General features: G+C 35.0%; 1 protein-coding gene across 4 annotated transcripts in view; it reads left to right on the plus strand.

The window, feature by feature from the left end:
* LOC148941991 (uncharacterized) overlaps window positions 1-27,366 on the plus strand; it is a 137,343-nt gene that overhangs the window by 61,902 nt on the left and 48,075 nt on the right. For 3 of the 4 annotated variants that reach the window (XM_089103425.1, XM_089103426.1, XM_089103428.1), the window contains 2 exons: window positions 3,182-3,331; window positions 8,796-8,995. In XM_089103425.1, the coding sequence (XP_088959551.1) occupies window positions 3,182-3,331; window positions 8,796-8,995 (350 nt within the window). The remainder of the gene's footprint in view (window positions 1-3,181; window positions 3,332-8,795; window positions 8,996-27,366) is intronic. The other variant, XM_089103427.1, reaches the window with a different exon arrangement.

Genomic DNA, 27,366 nt, shown 5'->3' on the forward strand with positions numbered 1-27,366 from the left:
TGATCGTTTTTTAAATAATGCCAAGAAATCTGGCCTCACCTCCACGGAGAAATCCCCATCTTCACGGAAATATACTCTAGACAATTCAATCCTGTTGAAAATTTACCCCGGACAATAACTATTAACAAATCCACGCGTAAAATTGAGACGGAAAAAAGAAAGCAAAACATATAAAAACAATTTTGTACAGGAATTCTGGGAAATTCCCCCAGTGTATAATTTCCCCGGACAAGTTCACCCCCTGGAAACTTCCCTCCCCATGGAAAATTCCCACGTGGAAAAACCTCCACAACAAATTCTTCCCCCCCCAAAAAATTTTTTTTATACATACTACCCAGTAACAAATACTATGCGTAAATAATGGGCAAATTTTACAACTTAAAGACCTTTACCCTGGGGCCGTGGGGTGTATTTTATATCCAAAGGCATAGTTATTGGGCCTTTCAAGTATGATGAACAAAATAACTATCTCAATTTTGATCGGACGATTTTGGAAAAAAAGGGACAGGGGAGTGGGCCTAGTTACCCTCCAATCGTTTTAGTCACTTAAAAAGGGCACTAGAACTTTTAATTTCCGTTCGAATGAGCTCTCTCACGATATTTCTAGGACCACTGGGTCCATACGATCAAGCCTGGGGAAAAACCCACGCATCCGTGATCTTTCTTCTGGCAAAAAATATAAAATTCCACATTTGTGCATACATGAGCTTGAAACCTCTACAGTGTGGTTTTCTGATACGCTGAATCTGATGGCGTGATTTTCATTAAGATTCTTTGACTTTTAGGGGTGTCTTCCCCTTTTGTCGAAAATCATGCAAATTTTCTCAGGCTCTTAGCCTTTAATTGTAAGACCAAACTTAATGAAACTTATGTGTTTGAAATTAGCACTATAAACCGATTCTTTTGATATATCTATTGGTATCAAAATTCCGTCTTTTAAAGTCTCGGTTACTATTCAGCCGGGTCGCTCCTTACTTACAGTTCGTTACCACGAACTGTTTGATAGTTATCAGGGCCACAGGAAAAGGGGTACATTAAACTTAATTTAGGTATTTTCTGTGGCACATTAAATCAGAGTACAAAGGACAGTGAAAATGCAATCTCATCTTTGAATTGGTTTAGTGACAACTTTCACGAACATAGATATCTTAGAAAAAAGATAAGAAAAAATCAAGAACCAAATTTTTGATGGAAAAACTCCATATATACTTATGCATATTTTGGTAGTTTCGGGTGCAAAATAAAAAACGGAAAAGAATACGGGTGAAAAACCAACAAAAAAGAGCTAATAACACAGGACATCAGACATTTTAAGAGGGTTTGATTTTCCTTTGAAGACATATTAGTCTTTGAGAATAAACATTTTGTTGAAGTTTGAATTTTTCTGTCTTAATTGTGATGATCTGTTTCATATGTGTGAATCCACATAAATGTTCTTATTTTCTTTTTCTTCAGTAAATGTCTCATTTTTTGCGACCTATTTTCATCATGGGGTATGTGTTGGGTATGCACTGAATATAAAATGATACTTTTAATAATATAAACTCAATTAAGTTAACTATTTTTATTAATTTACTTAGTATTCAATTTTACTTCTAAATAAAATTTATCATGGGAATTGTTTTTCGTAAAGATTATTGAAAATACATTTCAACATTGTTTTTCGTTTTCTTTTTGAAACCCCTTGTAAACTTATTTCAATTTTAAGAATCACGTAAATTTTTTCTGACTTTAAAAGCAACTGTAGAGTTGAAATTCTGCCACAAGAGATAGTGAAACTATTTGGATTTATGACAGTATTCCTACAGCAATGCGGTAGCCAATGAAAGGTAAGGAAAAGGAAATAAGATGAAAAAAAAACATCGTTGTCCTTTGCTTCTATGTTGGAAATTACGCTTCAACCCCAATGGCTTTTTCTGGGAAGTACGTATGGTATGAATAAAGTCGTATTTTCCTCATCCAACAGCGTTGTTACTTATTTCTGGAGAGATAAACGATTCACTTTTTTTAAAGCATGTATACACACACCAAATAGTCAAAATTTATTTTGACTATTGGTCAAAAACTATATATTGGTATTATACTAATACTAATGGTCAAAAATACTATACTAAAAATACTATTCTAAAATACTATATACTATATTTTTAGCCTTTATTCTATTTTTCTATTTTTACTAATATTTCACTATTTCTAATAATTTCAGTTCTTAGTATTTCTATTAATTTCTCAATGTTTCTAATAAATTCAGTTCTCACTATTTCTAATGATTTTTAAAATTATTTCTTTAATTTAATTTCTTTAATTTATTTAAAATTTTTAATTTAATTGTTTGTATTTTAATTGTTTAAGTTTTTTTAATTGTTTCTATAATTTCACTATTTTTAGCCAGTAAAAAAAACGAACTACCTGTTTCTCTGTGGGGTAGCATATGGCTGTTTGGCTAATTTTTGACCCTAGATGGAACTAATTTATTTAAATATACGCGTTATTGTGTTTCTCAAGTAAGCACACCTTGAAAATTTCTCTGTGAAAAACTTCAGATTTCTCGCTTTCCGTATTGAGCCAACAGAGAAGGCCAACAATTTACGTTCTTCTGTAGTCAAAATCATTTGTGTTTGCAAGGGTTGTAACCCCCGAACTCTTTAGGAAAAAGACTCCAGATTTTTAAAAACTTCGTATAAGGCATAAGGAGAAGCTAACAAAATAGATAATCTGTTGGGAACGAAATAAAGCGTTATTTCGTATAAATATTACTTTTATTTTTTTATGTGGATACTAAACCCAAATAATGATGCAAAATTTACTTTTGGCTAATCCTTTATATAAAATCACTAGGAGTGAAGCTGGTGGATGACAGACATAATAAAAAAATAACCATAGGCTAACTTATGTTCTTTTTTGAGGATCTAGGATTTTTATTGCCCCCTCCCCCCTTTCTACCAACATAAGTGTACCTGAGGATTTTGACTAAATCCCCTTGCTGTGACCATCAAAAATGATAATGCTTTATCCATCTTTACTTTTCTTATTCTTTTAGTCCATGACGGCTGGACTCTTCTTAAAGGATTTAATTGCTACCCGTCTGGGACTATTTCTACTTGAAAACTCCTTATAGAATACTATTTGTAAATGTGAGCATTAATTTTTGAAGTGAAATTTATGCGAATATCAATTGTAGGAAAGCAAGATTCTGACGAGGATTCCAACAACTTGAAAATTGACGAAAGGAAAGAAGAAAAGGAAACAGCAAGCTCTGCCGGTGAGGAAAAATTTCCTGACCAGACCGAGAACACTAAATACCCTAAAGCTAATCTTCTTTTAGAAGGAGGTTTGTAAAGCTAGTTGAGGTGCTATTAATTGACATTAATAACCAATTGATATAAATTGACATAAATTGAGGTTCTGTCCTGGAACTATTCAGCCCACATTGGCAGTGAAATAAGAAAATTAATTCTAAAGCTAAAATTCAATTGTACCAAAAAAAAATTAGGATTACGAGGCAAGGAATATGAATTGGAGTGCAAATGTATTACAATTGAAGTCAAAAACTAAAAAATTGAATACAAAGGTGTTCTAATTAGAATTTTAAAAATTAAATAAGTAGATTTAGATTCTAAAAAAATGAATTAAAAAGCAAAAATGACATTAAGACATCTTTAACCAAATCGGGGCTCTTTTGAACATTTGAACTATTTGACAAAACTCAGAAACTAAAAAGAGATTAAATAAAAATGTTCCTCCCACTAGTTTACATGAGCTGTTCAGAAGCCAAACTGATTAAATGAATTTCTCAGATTTTCTAGTTTGAGGTTTCTATGATAAAGGAATTGTTAGGCCTTAATTTGATAAATTCAATATCGTATTCCCTAATTACAGAAATCTATTCCAAAACTCGCTGATTAATTGATTTGATTATTTTTATGCTAAATAATACGTAAATATTCTCCATACTCAAACTCAAACAAGGAAACTCTTAAGAATCCTTGACATCTCTTTAAAATAATGGCCGGGAATGTGTTAACCTTATTTGTTCTATAGAATTATTCAAATTGGCTTCTTATCGGTAATTACCAGGGTTAGCATGAGATTTGAAAATGGAAAACAATTTAGCCAGGAAAATTTCAAAAAGTGTATGTGACAATTTTTTAAAACAAATTGGAACAAGTTGTAAAACAAATTGTTCTGTTGTCAAAGTGAACAAGTTCTATTGATTGGCAAAGTTCGTTTGTTTATCTTTTTTTCTCAATATTGTAAGTTTTTGTTTTTTTCTTTTCATGAGGGTTTTCCTGTGGAACTTATAAGTAACATACCGTATCTTAAACTACCAAACATCGATTTTAATTCTTAGATGTCCCATCGTCCATGGAAGTAATTTCATGTATCTCAATTCTCAACCAAAGAGAAAGAGAGAGGTTGCTGTTCTATAGTTCTATGATAAAAAGTATGCTTTAACTTCAATGGCTTACGTCTCTGACGTGTTTTCCTAAGCCAATCATGTTATTCTTTAAGTGTTGCCTTCAAACCCGCCTTTCAATGGTTCTCCTATGTTCCTGCATTAAATCTTAAGCCAGCAAAAGGGAGAAAAAAGTTTTTGAATCGTGAGAATTTTGCAATCAGTTCCTGAAGTAGTCACATACTCAAAAGCAATCACGCTTTGGTTCTTCGCACTTTTTTCTTAGGTTTCTAAACAACCAAAGGATTTTAAGAGTGTACGATGTCCTAAAGCATCACACTGTCTCGTTCATTATAGATTTTCTTATAGTTTGTGTGACCAAAATAATAAAATTGATTGTGTCTTGCAGTAACTTGAAGAGCTTGGATAGGAAATCAATTAAACGACAGGAAACTAGAAGCCGACACCCAATTTTCCAGAAATTTTAGAAAAAATATTTAACTTCTCCCATTTTGTGCTGAAGATAGAGATATTCACTTTTAATGAAAGTTACATCATCAGAAAGTGACGGAGCAGAATATTATTTTTAAAGTTCAGGAAAAGACAATCCATAAGAATCTTCTTGCATATGTGCTAGGAAAATGCTAAAAATCAGCTCATAGGAAATATCATTTAAGAAATTGTATAGCTTTGGGAGTTTCCTGTAGTGCTAACCACTTTGATTGACAATCTTGCCAACAAAAGGGACCTAAAATTTCTTTGTCTTTTCAATCAAACTTCATAGTCAAACCACAAATTCCCAATACCTCTCGATGATGGCAAGCCACCTCGGAAAATTTACTAATGTGTCCCTTTATCTTTGTGACGGTCAGCCGACGCCGAGGCTCGAAAAATGATTTAAGGTATCGTGTCGCCTTAAACCATAGAAAATAATCAGATAAAAGGAAGAAACTAATGTCAATCCTTTGATGGCTTTAACTTCCCGTTTACATGCTATACTGTCCACAGGAATGAGCTCGCACGTGTTATATCAGTTTAATGGCGTATTTCATTCACCTGATTTTGAGTTGTAACTAGAGAGTACAAGCTTAAAATTATATAACAAAGGCTTTATGGCGATGAAGCCCTTTTATTGTAGGTTCAATGCACCGTGAAATATGAATGAATTAATGTCAAAGATTTCCTGCTTTTCCTGCGATTCTTAAATTATGTTAAAAATTCATGCGTAGAAAAGAACAATGGTTGGAAGTTTTGTGCATAAAAAAATATGCCGTTACAGTAGGGGTATGTTGATCCATCGATTTGTGTCAGCTCCGGGGTTTTTGCATATATATGACATAGTGCAATAATCTTAATCAGAAAATATATGCCCTTAATATAAATTTTTTAAATAATTATCTCGATTTCTCATGTTAATTTTTAACGACTGAATTTGAGCTTTACTTGGAGAAGCAGTATAAGTCAAGCTGTCCTCTTTCTATTTCTACATATCACAATTAAATTAATTATGTCAATCTGTCCCTAATTTTACGTTGTTAGTACTTATAATTTCATTTTCTTTTGCCTGTTAAAATTTATGTAATGATCTTTTCCCCTCTTTTTATTGCTGTTTAATTTTGTGGGGCTTTCATTAATATTCCAAATTTAACCGTTTTATTTTTATTGTGTATCCACTTATTTATGTCTTAATCTTCCCTTCCCTTTTCGTTTAAAGCTGAACCCCCAAGTAAAATAGGTGAAAAATTAAGAAGAAAAAAAAAAATGAAAACCGTTTCAGCAGGGAATAGAATGACTTTTTTCTCCCTTTTTTTTTATGTAAAGAGGCTGTCATTTTAAGCTGTCTTCGATCAAGGTTCGTATGACTTTTCTTTTTTTTTTGTTTAATTTTATGTTTTCTCCCTATTCAAACAGTTCGTGGTAACGAACTGTAAGTAAGGAGCGACCCGGCTCAATGGTAACCGAAACTCTAAAAATCGTAATTTCAATACCAATAGATACATCAAAAGAATCAAATTTTAATTCTGATTTCAAATATATAAGTTTTATCAAGTTTAATCTTACCCATCAAAAGTTACGCGCCTGAGAAAATTTGGCTGATTTTCCAAAAAAGGTGGAAACTTGAAAGTTATAGAACCTTAATGAAAATCATATCTTCAGATTCAGAGTATCAGAAAACCCTATTGTAGAGGTTTCAAGTTCGATCTACAAAAATGCGAAATTTTCTATATTTTTGCCAGAAGAAAGATCACGGATGCGTCTTAATTTTTTTTTTTATTATTTTTTTTTCCCCAGGGGTGATCGTATCGACCCAGTAGTCCTAGAATATCGTGAGAGGGCTCATTTGAACGGAAATTAAAATTTCTAGTGCTCTTTTTAAGTGACAAAAAAATGGAGGGCAACTAGGCCCCCTCCCACGCTCATTTTTTCCCAAAGTCACCCGCTCAAAATTTTGAGATAACTATTTTGTTCAGCATGGTCGAAAATATTAAAACTATGTCTTTTAGGATGACTTAATCCCTCGAAGCCCCCAGGGAGAGGGCTGAAAGTTATGAACTTTACCCAATGTTAACATATAGTATTGGTTATTGGGAAGTGTAAAGACGTTTTCAGGGGAAATTTTTTCTGGTAAGTGGGGGGTGGGGGTTGTTCGGGGGCTATATGGAAGAACCGTTCCACGAAGAAAGTTTTCAGGAAGGTACAAACATGGCTATGAAGGGGCGCTGGATGTATCATCATTTTCAAAGAACAAAATCAGAAATAAAATTAAAAAAAAACAAGTTTTTCAACAGATCAACTGATTGTGATTAAGGGGTTATTTTTAAATAATTGGAAAAAATTCTAACTTTTGCTTAAAGAGCAGGGTATTGACTAGGGGGCGAACCCCCTAATATACGTGTTAAAAATTTATGAATATAGAAGTTCGTTAAGTAAGTTAATTCGTAAGTTACGTATATTTATTACTAATAAAAAAGTTCATAAATAAAATTAAACAAGTTTCGAGAAAGCTATTTAACCAAATAAAAGTACAATTAATATGCAAATTTCGTTTTAATTATTCAAGTAACGCTAAAGTTTGACTTTCTCACAACTCTATTTTTTTTTCAAAAAATGAAAAACTTTAGCGTAAAGAGCGAGGCGTTGAGGAGGGGACAGTCCCCTTCATATACGGAATAATTTCTGTTCGTTTTAAGTTTTAACGTCTTTCCTTACTTTCAGTTAAAAAAACTTGTTTTTTTTATATTTAATTTTTTATGTAAAGAGGCTCTCATTTTAAGCTGTCTTCGATCAAGTTTCGTATGACTTTTCTTTTTTTTTGTTTAATTTTATGTTGCTTTGGACAGGACTGGGTCAAATAGGCGTGAGGACTAATTAGATATGTTTGTACGACCCTCTCTATATATTAAGTATTTAAATAGAATATACCTGCATAGTAGTTTACGTATGTAAAGTAGTTCTCTCTAATATAGGGCTGCAAAAATCTTTCAGTGCAAAATCTTTCTAATATAGGACTATCCCGTTTAAATTTAAGAAATTTGACATGCAATTTTACGAGTATCAGTTTTCTATATTATAAAGTATATATTATATAATAATAAACACATTAATAAATTTCCTCCAGCTATGCAAAATTAAAATAAATAAATTTTTAATTATTTGAATAATTCATAATTTACCCCTTATTGTCAAAAACTATTTGTTTTAAATTTCAAGTTTGTCCCCTTTTGATGAGAATGCGAGGCCTGAATACTGGCTTTAGATGTTGTTTTTATGTTTTGTTTAAGTATTTCTTCAGATTAACCTTTATTTTCAACCTCTTTGAAATTGATTTGAACTTTTTTTTCATTCACTTACAATCTTATATTCAATTAGTGATAGTTATCATCTGTTCTTTGCATTTAATTTTTTTAATGGATTCTTTTGCTTTTTTCAGTATTAAAAAAGACAAAACAGATTTTGTTTTATCATTTACTTTGGCAGGAGGATCCAAAGAAATGCTTTTTGTCAAATCGTTGTAATATTTCTCCTTGACTATTGTGCTGAACATAATTTCAGTTTAATAATTTCTTTTTGTGTTGTAATTATTATTACTATTATTGAGATTATTTTGAATATTATTCCAAACTTTGGCAACAGGAAAAAAATTCCTTTCTCAGTTTTTTTCAAATGCGTAAATTCATTTTTGTAAGTGAAAACCAATGGGAGTACTCTAATTACAGGTTTCACTTTAGTTCTGAGCGTTTCTTTTCGATATCATTCCTTGAATTTTTGAAAAAAAAACTCAAAAATATTATATTAGGTCTAATAAAATAAGCATAAAATACGAGCTTAAGAAATGCACATTTTCAGCCCCTTATTCTGCCTCAACCACTCCAACCTCTATTCAAAAATACTTTTTCAGCGTTGTTGGCGGCCGAGACCCCATTAAGTATGGCATCACTTCCACGAGCATTCCGACTGGAGCAACGAGATCCAAATCACGGACTAAGTGTAGTAGCCAGACAAACAATTCAAAGTTTTACACAATTTGGACCTTTACTTGGCATACCTGTTCGTGAAACTGACATATTAGAAGATTTTCCGATGCGATACATCTGGGAGGTTAGACTTTTCCTTTCTTTCAACTTATTTTAGCCTACTTTTATAGGCATTAAGTCGGAATATTAAATTTAACTTGAACGGGCTGCACTGGAAAAACACTTTCTGACTATTGGTGGTCCAGATTAAGCATCAAATTTCATAATTCGCCTTGATTTTTCTGGATGGCAACTAATCCCAACCATCCAATCAGATTATTTGAATTTTTTTCTTCTATTGTAATTGCTTTTGTGATCTAACCAAGTTCTCAAATCAATTTTTTAGTTTTCCGAGTCTTGATCTGGCACGGATCTTAAATGTTTGGGGGTCCCAACTTCTTAATCTATCACGTAGCTTACAAAGTCAGGGAGTTCTTGAAGATGAACTGAAATATGGAGATCTGTTTTAAAATAAAACGATGGTAGAGAAGTTAGAATATATCTTGTTGTTTTTAAAAAGTATAATCCTTATGCATGTTTTCAGTGTCACCAATTATTGTCCACTCTGCCTCAACAACCAAAGAAAAGACAGCTGAAAGAAAAGAGAGAGAGACGCGAACACAAGTGAGGCTGGTTTTAACGAAACTAAACTTGGGAGTTAAAACCTTGTTACTTTCAGTTCTCATGCACTATTTACCATCTCTAATGCTCACATCTCTAAGTGATACAAGATAAGAGAGTAGAGTCGACACATTGCTGTCCTTTTGTTACCCATTAAGTAAAGTGTAAGACGCTCTAATGGATATTGTTGAAAAGAATGAGCTTAATGGAATCTTTGAAGAGTTGAAGCTGTGGGACTCACAAAATAATTTTATGTGAAAGCAACCTGGGACAAAAGCCGTCACTCATCTACTCCAACAGATGCATCTGAGACAGACTAGAGAATTCTTCAAAAAAAAAAATTAAGGGCCAATGGTCATTTTGAGAAGATCTTAGAAGATAGTAGTGAAAGCTACAAATTGACTACAATGGAGCAACAGGCAGCAGTAAAACTTTACAGAAAAGCCAGAGACAATTATTTTATCAAACAGTTCGTGGTAACGAACTGTAAGTAACGATGCTCAATAGTAACCGAAACTCTAAAAAACGGAATTTTGATACCAATAAACACATCAAAAGAATCAAATTTTTATGCTGATTTCAAATATATAAGCTTCATCGAATTTAGTCTTACCCATTAAAAGTAACGCACCGGGAAAATTTGCCTTATTTTTGAAAAAAGGTGAAACACCCCCTAAAAGTCATAGAACCTTAGTCTTACATCATCATATTCAGCGTATCAGAGAACAGTACTGTAGAGGTTTCAAGCTCCTATCTGCAAAATGTGGAACTTTGTATTTTTTTTCCAGAAGAAACATCACGGATGCGTGTTTATTTGTTTTTTTTTTATGTTTTTTTTTCCCAGAAGTGATCATATTGACCAAGTGGTCCTTGAATGTTCGCTAGAGGGCTCATTTGAACGGAAATTAAAAGCTGTAGTGCCCTTTTTAAGTGACCAAAAAAATGGAGGGCAACTAGGCCCCCTCCCACGCTAATTTTTTTCCCCAAAGTCACCTGATCAAAATTTTGAGATACCTATTTTGTTCAGAATGATCGAAAATATAATAACTATGTCTTTGAAGATAATTTCATCACTCCCCGTCCCCGGGGGCCGGACGGCAAGATTTAAACTTTGCCCATTGTTTACATACAGCATTGGTTATTGGGACTTATACAGGCGTTTACAGGGGGGGATTTTATCTGGTAGGGGGGGGGGGAGGTCAGGGGTTACTTGGGAGGATCTTCCATGGAGGAAGTTTTCATGGGGGAAGGGATATTGCTAAGAAGGGGGAACCGGATTTACCAGTATTATTTAAACAAACGATCAGAAATTAAATAAAAAAACAAACAAGTTTTTCAACTGAAAGTAAGGAGCAATATCAAAACTTAAATCGAGCAGAAATTATTACATATATGACTGGGTTCGCCCCCTAGTCAATACCTCACTCTCTACGCTAAAGTTTTTTAGTTTTTTCATAAGAGCTATTTATTCTAATTAACGGTCTTTGTGATTAAGGGGTCATTCTTAAAGAATTTGAACAAAATTCGAATTTTAACGTAAAGAGCGAGGTATTGACTAGGGGGCAAACCCCCTAATATACGTAATAAAAATACGAATATAGAAGTTTGTTACGTAAGGTAATTGGTAAGTTACGTATATTTATTACTAACAAAACGTTCGTAAATAAAATGAAACAACTTTCGAGAAAGCCATTTAACCAAAAAAAGTAAAATTAGTATGCAAATTTCGTTTTAATTATTCATGTACGCTGAGACATAATCAAAACCTGCATTAATTCAAAAACGTTCAGAAATTAAATAAAAAAAAATTTTTTTTTTACTGATATTAAGGAGTGACATTAAAATTTAGAACGAACAGAAATTATACAGAAATTATTTAGCTTAAAGAGCGCGGCGTTGAGGAGGGGACAGCCCCTTTCATATACGGAATAATTTCTGTTCGTTTTAAATTTTAATGTCGATCCTTACTTTCAGTTAAGAAAACTTTTTTTTATTTAATGAGAGTGAAGATGACCCAAGAATAAATTCAAACCATAAATTATAGGTTAACTTTTTTGTCAATCCTGGAAACTGTTATCACTTCGGTTAAAGAGGGATTTAGTTATCGAAATTTGAGCTTATTTGAGAATTTGTTTTCAGTACTATGGTGGTAAATTAGAAGGGAAATCACTGTAATTTATCCTAGAACATTGTGTAAACCTTGGAAAAGCGTTGATCTATAACCAGTCGAGAGATTTTGATGCAATGGATGCTTTTCCGTTCTTCTGGGGGGGGGGAGGGGTTCAAGCTATTTCCAGACAATTTACCATGTGTTCAAGCCCAAAAGACGTCTTTAATTTTATTTTTGAATCCCACTTGGAAAGCTGAAGCTCTTAAAAACGTACCTCTAATCGTCTATGACCCAAAAGAGGTTGGTTGGACTGACGTCAATATTCACCGAGTAGTAGCTGGTACAAAACGTAAGCCATAACGGTTCGATTAAAGAATTTGACAAAACAAAGACGGCAGGCAGAGTACTATAACTTCCTGTTTTTATTTACTTCGGAAAGTGTGAATTGCTGTTACACTATTTTGATTATCTGGTAATAAATATTAAAATTATATTGGAACTGATTTTTTTTAATTCAATAAATAAAAGTTCAAAAAGGGATAAAATCCTTTTAATAGACAGTGATTTTCCCAAACGGTGATGAAATTTCACAAAAAATTCTAGATATTTCGGTCACATATGCAGTGACCGTCATCAGTAGTAAAACTAAACTAAACCAATTAAAAGCAATAGTTTATATACGAAATAAAATAAAACTTTATATTGTTTAATAATATAATTCTTTTCAAAGCAGAAGCGGAAGCTAGTCTCTTTGACATTCTTGGAACCGGTTCATTAGTGTTGAATGAACTAACACTTAGACAGAGGTTAACTACATTGGGTGACCTGAACTTCACTCTATCAGATTTTAATAAATTATCGTAGATAGACATAGTGTTCAAACCAAATTCACCTATGTCATGATTTAAAGCTATATTCTTGAATAAAATCTTCTGAATTTCAAGAGTTTCATGAAAATTTTGCTTTAAACCCCGGTCCCTAGAATTCAAAGAGACATTATCGAACAAAATAAAATGGTCTGGAAAATTAAAAATATGTTCCAAAAGGGCTGAATTGAAATCTTCAAATTCTCATCATTTCACTAAGTCCATGCTTGGACTTGGACCTGAAAATAACTTGCACCAACACCTAAGGTGTTTACGCAAGCAAATAGCTAAAAATATTGGTAATTATTTTTGAGTTTTTTAATTTTCTTTAAGAAAAATTGTTTCATTTTCTTTTCAATTTGTTCAGGTTGTCGTATTATGGACTCCATCAAATTCTCTTTTGGACATTTTATTAAACAAAACTTAGATAATTTCGAAGACCACACTGCCTTTCCATGACGATAAATAAAAGTTCAAATAGGGATAAAATCCTTTTAATAGATAGTGATGATGATAACAGTGATAGAAATTCACAAAAAATACCAGATATTTCGGTCACATATACAGTGACCGTCATCAGTAGTAAAACTTTACTGCAGTAGTAAAACTGTTTTACTACTGATGACGGTCACTGTATATGTGACCAAAATATCTGGTATTTTTGTGAATTTCTATCACTCTTATCATCATCACTGTCTATTAAAAGGATTTTATCCCTATTTGAACTTTTATTTATCGTCACAAAACTGGTATTTTTAATCTTCATTAATTTTACTCTATATTTGCCACTGATAGTATGATGGAAGTCTTGTTAATTCTAAAGCTATCGCCAGGAAAGATTATTGTCTAGAGAGTTCAAATACCTTGAAGCTTTCTTATACTTTCATAGGAATAGTCAATGAGAGACAGGTGTTGCCATAGAAACTCCCCTAGGCGGGTCGTGTTTCCCAAGCGTGTGAATTAGTACTGTTGCCCAATTTCAGAGAGACGCAGAGTCTCGTTGTATCCATCGCTTTCTGTCTGTTATCAAAACGTGGACAGAGGTATTAGAAAGCTTTTAGTTGATATACTAATCTGCCAGAAGATATACTCTTTCAGTTTTGAAACAGCAATTGTTTAACTGATACAAAATCTGGGCTAGGGACTGGTAACTTATAAATAAGTGGATTAGTTTCACAAGAGGTGAAAAATAGTTGTATATATAGCTATGTTAGTCAGCATAAGAACCTTTGTGCAAACAAATTTATGGATTAGAGCTGTTGCAGAGGTCATAGAGGCCACTTCACTTTTAAGACCATATAAAGAGAAAATATCGAGGGGCTACCTGTTCTTCTTCCTGCTGTATATCCTGAGTGAAATTTGTTCCATCACACGTGGCACACTTCCCCCACTCTATACTTCTTCGCACAGCATATTGTTCTATGTGTCACTCACACCCCGTAATGCATACAATTTTTTTAAAGTGGGTAACACCTAGGAAAATCTTTCGTTGGGTCTGCTTCAAACATGACACAATAATTCTGCCTTTTTGCCGAGAATTTGGTCGTGGGATCTTCAAGTGTTCACTAACCCACTATGAATTCGAGCTCGGGATTTGCAATATATAAAAATTGAGTACTTCTAAGGAGTAGGAGACTAGAAGTAATAATAAAGAGCTACAAAGTTTATATGTCTTTCATTGTTTTGGTGAATCATTGTAAAATCCATACAAACAGGGTTGTCACCGTGACTTTTTTCTGACAAAACCTATCCACTAGAATCAAACTAAGCCACTTTAGTACTGACTATAATCATAATTTATGCTTGCATTGGAAGAATTAACTATGTGACGAAAGAAATCCGTGAGACATCTCCTAATAATGACAGATGAAACCTTGACTTTTGGTACAGTTTGTAGTGCCAAAGGTGGCAAGAAATCATTGAAGTCCTTGTGATCTCTTTACCTAGATCTTGATATATTTTCCTTGAAGTTTGCTTATTGCGCTGTCCGAAGACTGATCGCATCATTTACTAATGTCACCGCGAAACCAATTTTAGAAGTAGCAGGAATCAACGGCGCATCCAAGATTTTTTATTGGGGGGGGGGGGGGGTATTTTGCTTCGGGTGGGGGAGTGGGTACAAAAACTCAAAAAAAGAATCAAAAATTTGTTTAAATGTATTCTGGTTACGTTTTTATGACTCAAAGAAAAAATTCGAAGTGGGGGGGAGGGCAACCCCAATACCTCCCATCCTTGATACGCCCTTGGCGGGAATATTATTAAAAAATTAAATTCTAGCTTTAAGAGAATGTTTTATGACCTTTGTAGTTTTGTAAAATATTGCGATAATGTTCTTTTTTTGGGTAATAGTTGCTCTTGTGGAGAAAAAAAATCAATACTTATCTACTTTAGGTGTGTGGATGGATGAAGAATTCGATTTTGTTTTTGAAACATTTTAATTTTGTTTTGACGGGATGGGGGGTACTTTTCTCCCTTCCTCATAAAATCATAGGCAGCGCAATAGCGCTGCCTAAGTAAAGAACGATTTGGGCGCAATGCATTATTCAGTTTTGGTTCTTGGTCTTAGACCAGAGCACTTCGTATCGAAGGACTTGTCGTAGAAACTTCGAAAAGGGCTTATTCGATTGGAAATTGGGGTGGCTTGTGCCCTTTTTAATAGTCGAAAGGCATTGGAAGGCAACTAACACCCCTTCCACGCATACCATTCCCCAAACACACCCAATCAAGATTTTAAGATAGCCATTTTGTTCAGCGTAGTTGATTTCCAGATAGAAATTATGTTTTGAGGAGGACACTCCCCCACAGCCCTCAGAGCAAGGGTTGCAAGTTATGCCCTGGGGGCATATAAGGTTTTTATAGAAAGCTTTGTCGTAAAAACTTCAAAAAGGGCTGATTCGATTGGAAATTCAAAGGGCTAGTGCCCTTTTTAATGGTCAAAAATGATTGGAGGGTAACTAACCCTCTTCTTACGCCCACTTATTCCCCAAGCACATACAATCGAATTTTTTAGATAGCCATTTTGTTCAACGTAGTTAAAAGTTTTAGAAATTAGGTCTTTGAGGATGATGACCCCCTCAGAGCCTTCGGTGCAAAGTTTGTAAGTTATATCGTGGGAGTATATTAGGTTTTTTTACAGATAGCAACGTTGTAGAGCTTTAAAAAAGAACTCTCCCGCTCAGAACCTGGGGGAATTTGTACCCTTTTTAAAATTCGGTAAGGATGGGGAGTTACATACCCCCCCTCTCGTGTCCGACATTTCCCGAGAATAAAATAAAATTTTTAGACAGCAATTTTGTTCGAAGTAGTTAAAAAGGAAATTATGTATTTGAGGATGATACTCCCCCCCCAGACCTCTAGACGTGGGTTGGAAGTATGGCCAGGGGGACATATAATTTTTTTTTTTATAGAAGGTCTTGTTTTAGAAAAATAAAAAAGAATCAATTCGATATAAATTCAAAATACCTAATGGTCTTTTTAGTAGCCGAATGTGATTGGATGGCAAGTAACCAACCTCTCATGCCCCCCATTTCTTCAAACACATGCAATCAAAATTTTCAAATAACACTTTTGTTCAACTGAGTCGAAGGGTCCGGAAATTCTGTCTTTTAGGATGACACCCCCCTCACAGCCATCAAGACAAGGGTTGTAAGTTATGCCCTGGGGCATATAAGGTTTCTTATAGAAAGCGTTGTCGTAGAAACTTCAAAAAGGGCTCATTCGATTGGAAATTGAAAGGGCTAGTACCCTTTTTAATAGTCGGAAGTGATTGGATGGCAACTAACTCCCCTCTGACGCCCACCATTTCCCCAAACATATTTAATCAAAATTTTGAGATAGCGATTTTCTTCAACGTAGTTGAAAGTTCTGGAAATTTGGTCTTTGAGGATGACCCCCCCCCAGACCTCAGGGCAAGGGTTGTATGTTATGCCCTAGGGGCATATAAGGTTTTTATTGAAAGCGTTGTCGTAGAAATTTCAAAAGGACTAATTCGATTAAAAATTAAACAGGTTGGAGCCCTTATTGATTATTGAAAGTGATTAGAGGTAACCTAGCCTTCCTCTCACGCCTACCATTTCCCCAGGCACGTCAAATCAAAACTTTGATTTAGCCATTTTGTTCAATACAGTTGGAAGGTGTAGAACGCACGTTTTAAAGGATGGCAACCCCCTCACAGCCCTCAGGGCAAGGGTTGTAATTTATGCCCTGTGGGTATATAAGGTGTTTATAGAAAGTATTGTCGTAGAAACTCAAAAAGGGCTCATTCGATTGGAAATTGAAAGGGTTAGTTCCCTTTTTAATTGTCGAAAGTGATTGGAAGGCTTGACATTTTTATAGTAAAGATCGATGTGGGTACAAGTAGTAAGGCAATAGGGAATCCAAGAAGTGATTGCGTAATTTGACTTTCACATGCCTGAGGCATGGATATGTGTGTAGTCTAACCGGTACATTGGGTTACCACGGGTCAGTCACCTATTACTACGAACGATACTTACCTTACCAGACGGGTTTTCTAATGTGACACCCATTTTTTGGAGGTCAAACAGAGAGAGAGCGGCGGTCACACTAACTTGATTAGTAGTTTGATTCGGATATAAGGAGTAATTTTCATTGTAGTTCATATTAGTAAGAGAATTGAATTCAGAGAGAGAATAGTTTATTTGAGAGGTTATTAGTGGAGAAAAAAATGAGTGGTGCATTTACAGTATTGGAGATTATTGATGGAACCTACAGCAGCAGCAGCAACAATATACGAGTACCCACTGTAGCTGTGGAAATAACCGCTGGCTGTAGACTATGTCTTGAATGGGACATTATGTATGCGAGATACGTGATATCATTAAGCAAGTTTAAGCAGGAGAAGCAACTATGTTTTGCTTGAAAAGTGAATATTCTCAATATAAATAAACTTCGGTCAGCATTAGATGTCCTATAGAAATATATTGATGAGAACAAAATGCATCAGTGAATATTATTATTGTAATTATGTTCAATAAAAATGTTTCTAAATCAATGGTTATTTTTTTTTCCCTAGTAGACTAGCGTATATTTTCTAGAGTACAAAAAGAAATTCTGATTAGTCTGAAGTTGGTTGTGAGAGAGTTAGCTCTCTAAAAAATGGATAGATTCGAGAAAGATCGAATCATAAGGAATCTAGTTCTTAAGGAAAAACGTTTGATTCTAGATGATGATTTTCTAGAGTTGTCTATACAAAGGAAGATATTTTTTTGGAGAACGCTTGTCGATATAATGAAAACTGATTCTCCATCATTAGACTATTGTATGAAGCTTCTACATCGTGGTCCAAATACATTTACACAATTTATTGATATATTGATCACGACACGGCAAAATGATGTTGTGGATATGCTTTTAAACATTAGTTTTGAAATTTAGGACTTTTTTCATGAGAAAAATGGTGCTCAAGGATGATTTATACCTCTCTCTCTCTCTCTCTATCTCAGACAATTTTTGTTGTTGCTAGTTTAGTTTCAGTGTGGTAGTGAGAGTGTCAACACATAAAAAAATGTTCCATACATGTCCGTTATGTATGTACTCACTGGGCAGCTGATTATCATCATGTGATAATTGCACAATGATTGATGAGTATGATGAAAAGTGTGGATTATGCAACCCGTGTAAATTGTATAGAGGATATGCTGTACAAATTAAAGTTTGTAGTTCCTGTCTTGAGGAGGTGTGTGACTCTCATCCTAGAGGTCACCTATGCTCCAATTGTCATTATGATAAATGTAATCAGTGGGAGAGTACATATCCCGGTATGATTGGAAAGAATCCTGACCGTTATTTTAGTTTATTGCTACGAGATTGGTATCGTCGTGGTTTTAGATTGTTCAGGGAGGAGGAACCGGGTCAACGATTTAACTGTTGGAACAACAAAAAATATGGTTTCTATGTCATCGTTGTGAAGACACTGGGTATTATGATTATAAGCCCACTGATTTTTATTTGGCTGTGACGGAATGTAATTCGACACTTGAGGACACCGTTTGTGAAAATGCTTCAAATAAGCAAATTGAAACGTGTGAATTCAATAGAATGAATGAGAATAGTATCATTGACTATACAAAGAGATATGACAAGAGTGAAGTCACACTCTACTGTAGAAAATGTGACCCTGACATTGCAGTACATCAAGATCATAACACTGTGAATTCAGATAATCTACCTGCACTAGTTGTTGTCGACAAATACCTAGTAGTGGATGAAATCTAAAGAGTAGAAAAGTCGTTTTATCATGTAAATAAATTTTTTTTTATTAATAAACAATTTCACATACATCTTTAGAATGTTGGGGGTGAAACTGTTCATAGTAGCCATACTTGACACTGACATCAACATTTTCAGCATTGAATAGATTCAATGAGGAGCTAATTGATGGATATGATTCCTTGTGGGGGAGATAAGTCATCTTAAGAGAAGAAATCCTTCTTTGATCTAACAATCTTTTTCTTTTTCTTCTTTTTCTTCTGCTTATTGGGCTTCCTTTTTTTATTCCTCAAAGTCCTTGTTGATGTCCTTTGCTTCCTGCCTGGGTGGAGACTGATGATTAAACGACGCGAACGCATTCTTTTCAATCCCTCCCCATTTTATCGTGATTTTAGTTGCTATCCAACGGCTCTTGCTGAGAATCTAATATTTTTCTTAACAATCTCCTTGAAATTCTTGCCTAACCGCAGACCTGTAGTGTGGAGGCAAAGAAATTTGATGCAGCAGGCACAAGATATTTTCTTGCAAGGGGTAGTGCAGAACAAAATAGCCTAGAAAACCAGCTACCAAAACTATAACCAGACATTGTAGTACGCCCCTTGTAGTAGTCCAATCTATTGCCTATTTGACGTAGACTCAAAGCACCAACAAAACAATTGATATCGGGATATACAAATGGAATTCTCCTATTGTTCATTTTAGGTGATTGTAGCTTCGTTGGCCATGGGTCGAAAATGACAAGTAATCACTACTATGCCTTTTGTTATTGCAAGAGCACTTCTTAGTGTTAACTGATAGAGTTCCAAATACGATGTGTTTACAGTAACATACTGAAGATGCTTTATGTTATAGTGATGAACAAGTTCATGAGTTTTTTTTCGTTCAAGAACACGTAGGAAGGGGACATTTGAATTACTGACTCTCGATGTTTCCACAAAGGATGCATAGAGAAATATGCAAGAGTCCTAGGCAAAACCAGGTGGATAATCAGCAAAAATAACTTAATCCATCCCGTAAACGGCGCCAGCATTTTCCCCATTGATCGTATTCTGTTTAAAGCCAAGAACATCTCTTAGATTATCATTGAGAATAATTATTTCAGTGTCAAGAGGTGAGGTAATGTAAATCCTATCATGTTCCAATGAATAATTAAAATAGAATTTACCATTCCTACGATATGAGATTTTTCTATTGATTGCACGACACAAATCCCCCCTATTATCATATTCAATATATTTCAATTTGGCATTTGGATATTCACTAGATTTAAGTGCTTCAACCCATTCATAGTCGACATAGTTCAACCCATTCATAGTCCAATCGAGTGGTATAACTTTTATATCATACACACGATCCTTTCTCAGGATGTCATAGGTATTTTTGAGAATACAGTCGACAAGAGCCACGTCATATACACCATCCACTTTGATGGCAGGGGAGATTTTTGTCCAAAAATCACTTGTTGTATTCAAGTCATTGTAAAGACGATTGGAAACGTTGGACACGAATGTTGTATAGAAATCATTAGGCATTTACAATGTCTTTAACACCGATCCAAGAATCAAAATCAGAATTGTATCCTAGCCACCGAACAAGTAACTGTTTCTTACCCCTTCGAGTACGTGTCTTTAATATTTTTTAAATTTGATAGATTTCAATAGCATTTTTGACTTTTGTAGTTTAAAGTCATAAAAGCCGCCAGGAATCTCGTCATCTCTGGTATCACGCAGGCGATAAGTTAAGGGTTTTGTGTATAGGATTTTTGCCACTTTAACAAAGTTCTGTGGACAACAAGTAATTCTCCTTTTCAAAAACATTAGTTGTTCTATTAATTCGAACAGTATCACCAACATTGAATTTATTTTTCTTCTTATTGACAGCCGATTCATTGGAATACTGTTTAAGAAAGGTGACAATTGTATCATGATCAGAATGATGAACTTCCATTGGCGTAGAGTTGGACAACAATCGATGAGGTCGTTGATTATAAATCAATATTATTTTATCTAGATCATGAATAAAATCCGGTGTTTTTTTCAATGTACAATATCTTGATATTAAAAGTCAAATAGTTCTTATCAATCGTTCGGCCATTTCATTCTTTATAGGACTGTGACTATGATAGAGCAGTGTACTATATTTCTCTAGTACTTTTTCAACATGGGGATTAACAAATTCACTACCGCGATCCGTTTGAATTTTTTTATATGAATCCTGTTCGAGAATACTTTCAATGGCCTGAGCAACTTCAACACCTCTCTTTGATCGCAATGGAATTGCATATGCATAGCGACTAAAAACACTGATTGTAAGTAGAATGTACTTGTACGGTGTATTGTGACGTCCTTGAACCTCATCTAGAGTCAGGAGATCTGCTTGCATTATATACAATGGGTAAAAGGCTTTAGTTTTTCGATATTGATTGGCACGAAGTCTATGATTTCTATGCAGAGTCTAACTTGATTTATTTTGTAGATAGTCTTGTGCACTTTTAGTGTGAACAATTGTGACTTTGGAAAGAGTGGTGGGGGAACTTAAACTCCCCGCCTCACCAATATTTTCATAAGCCTCTGTCAGGAATTCAACGAATTTGAGTGTTAACGTGTTGTGTAGTGACTACAACCCTGCTGGGTGCTGGCTGTTGGTGGTGATGATGATGTTGACTCGATAAGTCTCCGCTTTTGTATTGATATAAGTGGTATGTACCTATTTTCCAAAATTGATTTAAAATCTTCGTCTTCAACTTCATATTTTAATGATTTCAATGTTGATGATGATGACGATGATGCAATTGCATTAATTTTTTTTAGAATTAGTCTATTGCTAATAAGACTCTTGGGGAAGTTTAATCTATTTAGAAAGTTGTATAGATGAGTGTCAAAGGATATTAGTCCTTTATGATTTGTAACCATATTATAGATTAAATCAAGTAGATTATAGCTCTTGCCCTGAATTATAATCCCTGTCCCATTGCTCTCAACTTGAATGTGATCTTGACCACTTTCCAAGAGATAGGCTAGGAGTCGTTTACTTTGTTCACGAGATGACTGGTACCTTTTAGTTATAATTTTAAATTATATCTTATACAATTATTCCTAATTGAATTTTGTTACAAAATCAGACTATAGAGGAGATGATTCCTTTTTGGGATCAGCAGCAGCAGCAGCAGCAGCAGCAGTGGGCTTCGAGCGATAGGACTTGTGTTTGTCAACTCGGCGAAGTGCATCTTGAAGTAAAATCAGTTTTTTATCATCCTCAATATTTTCATTGTCAAGGAATTTACTCAGATTGTTCTCAAAGTGTTCCACGGGTGAGAGAGTGAGTTCTATTGGAGTCAATTTATAGGGTTTTGCCATTTTCACTAGAGAAAAATGTTTACAAGTCCTGCAATTATTGGCAGTAAAAGTGAGAAAAAGCTACCGCCCGCCTGAAGAAGTCGTCTCCGTTTAAAATTTTTTCCTTTCTTTTTAGAGGCCCATGTACGTACAATGGAACAAAGTTGCTTTGCCTGTTGCTTAACTACTTCTGGCACTTGAAAATTACCCTCAGTCACATTTAAACAAAGTTCGGATATTAGATTAATGAAATCATTGTCAATACCATGTTTGAGTATGGCTTTTCTGAGCGGAAGTTTTGAACTGCTTAGAACTGAAAACAGATGTCTATTTTCATGTAGTTTCTTCTGTGTCATGATAGCGACTAATAGGTCTTCTTAGTGTTCACCGGGAGATATACTGTAATTTCATGGTCAAAAATATCTGTGACTACACGCAGATCCTCGGGTGTATTTTGGTTAAGATCGAATAGGATGTAACCGTTGGGTTTATTAGTTTCCTGATTGTATGCTGAGAGCAAAAATTTTGGGGCTCCTGGATATATTTGTTTATTGAGATTAATTAGCGAGCTAGAATCACGAAAAACTCTTTAGACGATATAGTAGGTGTAGTTCAATGCAAGTGTTCGCATACATTTGCTCTGATGAAAAAGATTGTGTAGAACCAGAGTAACTGAAATCTGTTCATGATGAGAGCGAACAGTGAACAGTTGTAGCATTTCCTGGGACCATTGTTCAATAGATTCAGCCAGATCGTCAATGATCAACCAAGAGTTTTGTTCAATAATGCTGAAAACATCAAGTCCCTGTATGAATTGTATCTGCACCAACCCCGTCATGGCAATTGCTTTTATTTTATCATATGACTCCTGCCAAATACTGTAACAATAGTAGATTTTTTTCGGCTTTTCCAAAAACATTTTATCACAATTTTAATTATTTTAGTTAAGAGTGTTGTTTTGCCCGACACTGACGGTCCACACAAAAACGATCTGAATCGTGTTTTAAATTGATACATTTTCCCTTCAACAGTTTACCTAGACAACACACTCAAGACTATGGCTGTCTAATGACTAAATAATTTCCCTATTACTACACCGTTCAAGAATAATAATGAGAAGAAGAAGAAGACGAATAAAGAATAATATTTTCTTTTATTATATACATAAAAAGGTAACAATACTTTTAAAAAATACTACATTGAAAAAAGCACATTAAACATGAATAAAAAAAAACAATTTTTTTTTAATTTATTTATAATAAAAAAATACAACATTTACCTAACCACTACAAAAAAAAACACTAAAATAAATACACTTTTTTTCTGTTTATTTAGAAAAAAAAATACAACATTTATCTAACTACAACACTTGAAGTAATAGCATAAAATTTTATTTCAAGCTTTTGAATTTCGTCGGTCCCCCCTCCCCCCGGGGCGGGCCGCTGCATCGGCCACGGGCGGTGCAGGGCGTGCCACGTACCGGGAAGTGGGGGCTGGTTGCGGCGGGCCCGGGCCGGGGCTGATCTTAAATAGAGGCAATTGATAAGCCGTGCACACACACACACACACACACATTGTAAATTTATTGCGATAAAGAAAAAAAGTATTTTAAAAACACCTAATTACCCAAAAACCCCTCCCACCCAATTTATACTTTTTTTTTTAATGAATTTAAGTTAATTTTTCTAGACCGAGTTGTTTACTTTAATCTAAGCAATAAAATCGATCTGAAATTAAATAATTACCATTTGGTAGTACCATAATACCATCTACAAGTTAACATACCTCGTCTGATATGGCAGACCTGGCGTTTTTCTCTACTCTAACTGTGTAGTTTTTAAATTGTAAAGAGCGAATCGCCATGATTTTCGCCCTTGGCACTAAACTAAGTTCCACACAGTTTATATACACACTCAGGTCGAAATTATTTCTTACAAAGTGTGTAGGTACCCCCTTGCAAGCATGTTTGATATACTTGCCGTGTGTTTTCACATAGTATACCTTCGGACCAGAAAATACACCAATAAATAACAGATTGCTACCCATTTCAGATTTTAGCATTAAAAATTGATTCGTGGCCTGACTTCTCACTGGCTCTGTGTAGAGGGATTTGTCCCAGTTAGTGTAGTCCCTTCGTGAGCTAATTTACTCGCCATTTTCCAAATCATTCAATAGATTTTCTGTTTTGACTTTTAACAGGAGTGAATCAGTGTCCCCGTAGTACACTTGAACTTGTCCCTCAATCGGCCACTGTACCTTGCATACATTATAATAAAATGACAACAGGAGTATCTTGGATATTTCAGTTATATGCACTTCCGCCTGCAATATTTTTATTTAATACAATATTTGTTTTCTTGCCATGTAGGAGCACCATATTAGATTCTATGATTGTGAACGATGTGAAGTTTGGATCCGCAGAGATTCGAGCACAATCTTAGGGGTTGGTTACAATGTACCATCGACTTCTGTGTCGTACGCTCTCGCACATTTAACCAAAAGCTGAGTTCAAAATGAGTTTATAGACTTCTTTTTCAACTTTCGTTTTCGCTTGTGAACGCTTCCTGACAAAGGTGTCAATAAACGTTTTCATGTAAAGCTTTTGATCAAATTGGAGGGCTCTATGAATCTTTGTGACCTTGAAACCATTGGACACCATCCATTTCAATAGCACGTGATGAACAACGATGTTTTGTTTCGGTTTGAGGTCGGCAATTAGTTTATGTTTTAAAGGTACCCAGTGCATACTTCCGTCCTCTACTAAAGATAAATTGTAGGGGTTCAGAGAGTCCCAATCCACCGGTCTATTTATGCACGGAAAAACAAAGTCTTTTACCGAGTCATGGATTTCCATGGGTATTTCACCGTCAATTTAAAAAAATCATCCTTGTGCCCCAGTCTCCTCAACACTGGCAATGTCGGGGAAATTCGAAGCAAAGGGATTGTTAAGCCATTTACAAGTGTCACATGGCAAACAGTAGTGAGACATTGCTCATGGGTAAAGAGACTTCATATCCAAAAAAACTGCTTCCGACTTTTCATCGGTGTGCTGTCCTCTCGGATCAGTTTTCATGATACGATCCCCGTGAAAAACATAGCCACCCCTCATTGATCTTTCTACAAACAGGTGCTGGTACACTTTGGCGATCAGACCTATTTCTGCATTACTGATTTTAAGTATTAAGTCCATCACCAAATGGGGAGTGGAAAAATAATAACCTAAATCCCACCCAAAGTCCCCATAGATTTTATCCGTATTTTTGCACACAATATCCAGAAGAGTGAGTACGTCACTGGCCAAGTATAGTTTACAATAATACGACCCATTTTTACATCCGCCCTTTTGCCCAAACCCTCTTAGAAAATTCATAGTTGCTAGAGGTGCACTCACTCTCAGTAAGGGAATTGTAAGAAGTTTCAATGGGCGGTAGTGAAGCCTCATCTAGCCTCGAGCAGAGTTGTAATAATAATATGAATATATACCCTTAAACGTTGATAAATCATACGTATCTTAACCAGAGCCTCACTGTGTGAAGAGGGTGAAGCTATAAAAATTATCACCTTCCTGCACCTGACTCCATTGACTTAAAGATTTGGAGAAGAAGCTGAAAGAGACTAAAAAACGGGTTTTACTCGGGCACGTTTCACCCATATGAAGTGTTTTCCATATTAATTCTAGCAGCAGTAGCTTCTCCAATGATTTGGGTATGATATTATATGAAAAAGAACCATCTATCCATGCGTCATCTACAACTCCTCCCTTGGCAATGCGGGCCAACGCCGGAAGAATAAACTTTAAGTCGCAATTGAAATTGTGTATAAAAACAAGTACGAAATATTGTTGTCTAACGTTTAAATTGCATGACTGGTGTGCTACTCTTCTAAAGTTACTCCCTCCCGATGTAATTTCCTGCCATAAATGATCATGGTCGATCACCTTCCTCCTCCCCCATTCCCAACACCATCATCAAATTCTCCCTTGCAAACCCAACACATTTTACGATTTTTAATGGCCACTATGTCATCTGGTGATAGGAGCATAGGATAGTTTGTATAACGAAGGCGCGAAATTGCACAGTTCGCTGTTTTGATTACACTGACCAATGCCGAGCGCATGCAGTCTTCACCGTCACTCAACATCTCAACTACATCCAACATTTGCAGGGTCTTGTTAGAATCTCGTTGCGCCTAAGCCTAAGAAACCCCTCTTGCTTCATATATTTTAACACGATTTGAATTTGATGGAAATCCCACTTTTATCAACTTAGCATTGAAGTCAAAAGCGATCTTATTGCTCTGCAGAAGCATGATTTGAAAATTTTTTAAATGTAAGATCGCTCTATCTCCGCTTACCGTCTCCACAGCCTGGTGACCATGATGTTTACAGTGTTTCATGTGATGCTTAAACTTTCAATCAGTCCTAAATCTTAAAAGGAATGTTTGGCAGTAATAACACACACCACATTACTTTTTCCTCTCACATGAAACCCTACTAATATCAGCAATTGGATTGAAAAGACCAATTTAATTGGAATCCGTGGATGGGGTGTATAGAAGCCACACCCAGTGTTGTACTGATTTAATTGAAGGAGCCCGCACTGGAAAAATTACACCCTTCTTATCGGAACGCTGACCCGCTTCATATTCTGCTTCAGGCTGTAACGTCGTGACACCAATCTTCAAATGTGCATCAATCCGCTCAAAAATATCTATTTTTTTTAGCGTCATGGGAAATTGACCTTTTAAACGATTAAAATTTACTTTTGGGACCTTTGAACCCATCCTACTATTAACTACCATTTTATCCAACTTTTTCTTAGATGCATCTTTTTTAAGTGGGCTGTATACTGCAATTAAAAATGTATACCTGAAACACTGCAGCCTCGTATCGACACAAATTCGTTGTTTGCCCTTAGACGCCTAGAAATATTAATAGTATTTTTATTCAATTGTTCCCCCTCCCACGCGTACGCTAAAATCCTTCTTAAAACTACAAATATTAACATTTGAATTTTCAATCAATAAAACCACAGATCCAATACCCCCCGCGTGATAATTTTACCCCTTAATTTTAATACTATTATCCCAATTTAGAAAAAACACCCCAAAATTAGATAAATTCGGGTTTATTGCCAACAACTCTGTGTGCAAGTATTTCAAATACATCTCATCTTCACTTTCATTTAAAAAATTATTTTAAGCAATCTTGATGATTTTAAAATGATCCCCTTTCCCCAAACTCTCATTTGTTGTTCAATAATGGGTCAAACAATGTCAGTTTAAGAATTGGTAATAT

Source organism: Artemia sp. Qi Xiang Cuo, chromosome 17, assembly GCF_049724085.1.
Source record: "Artemia sp. Qi Xiang Cuo chromosome 17, ASM4972408v1, whole genome shotgun sequence".
NCBI lineage: Eukaryota > Metazoa > Arthropoda > Branchiopoda > Anostraca > Artemiidae > Artemia > Artemia sp. Qi Xiang Cuo.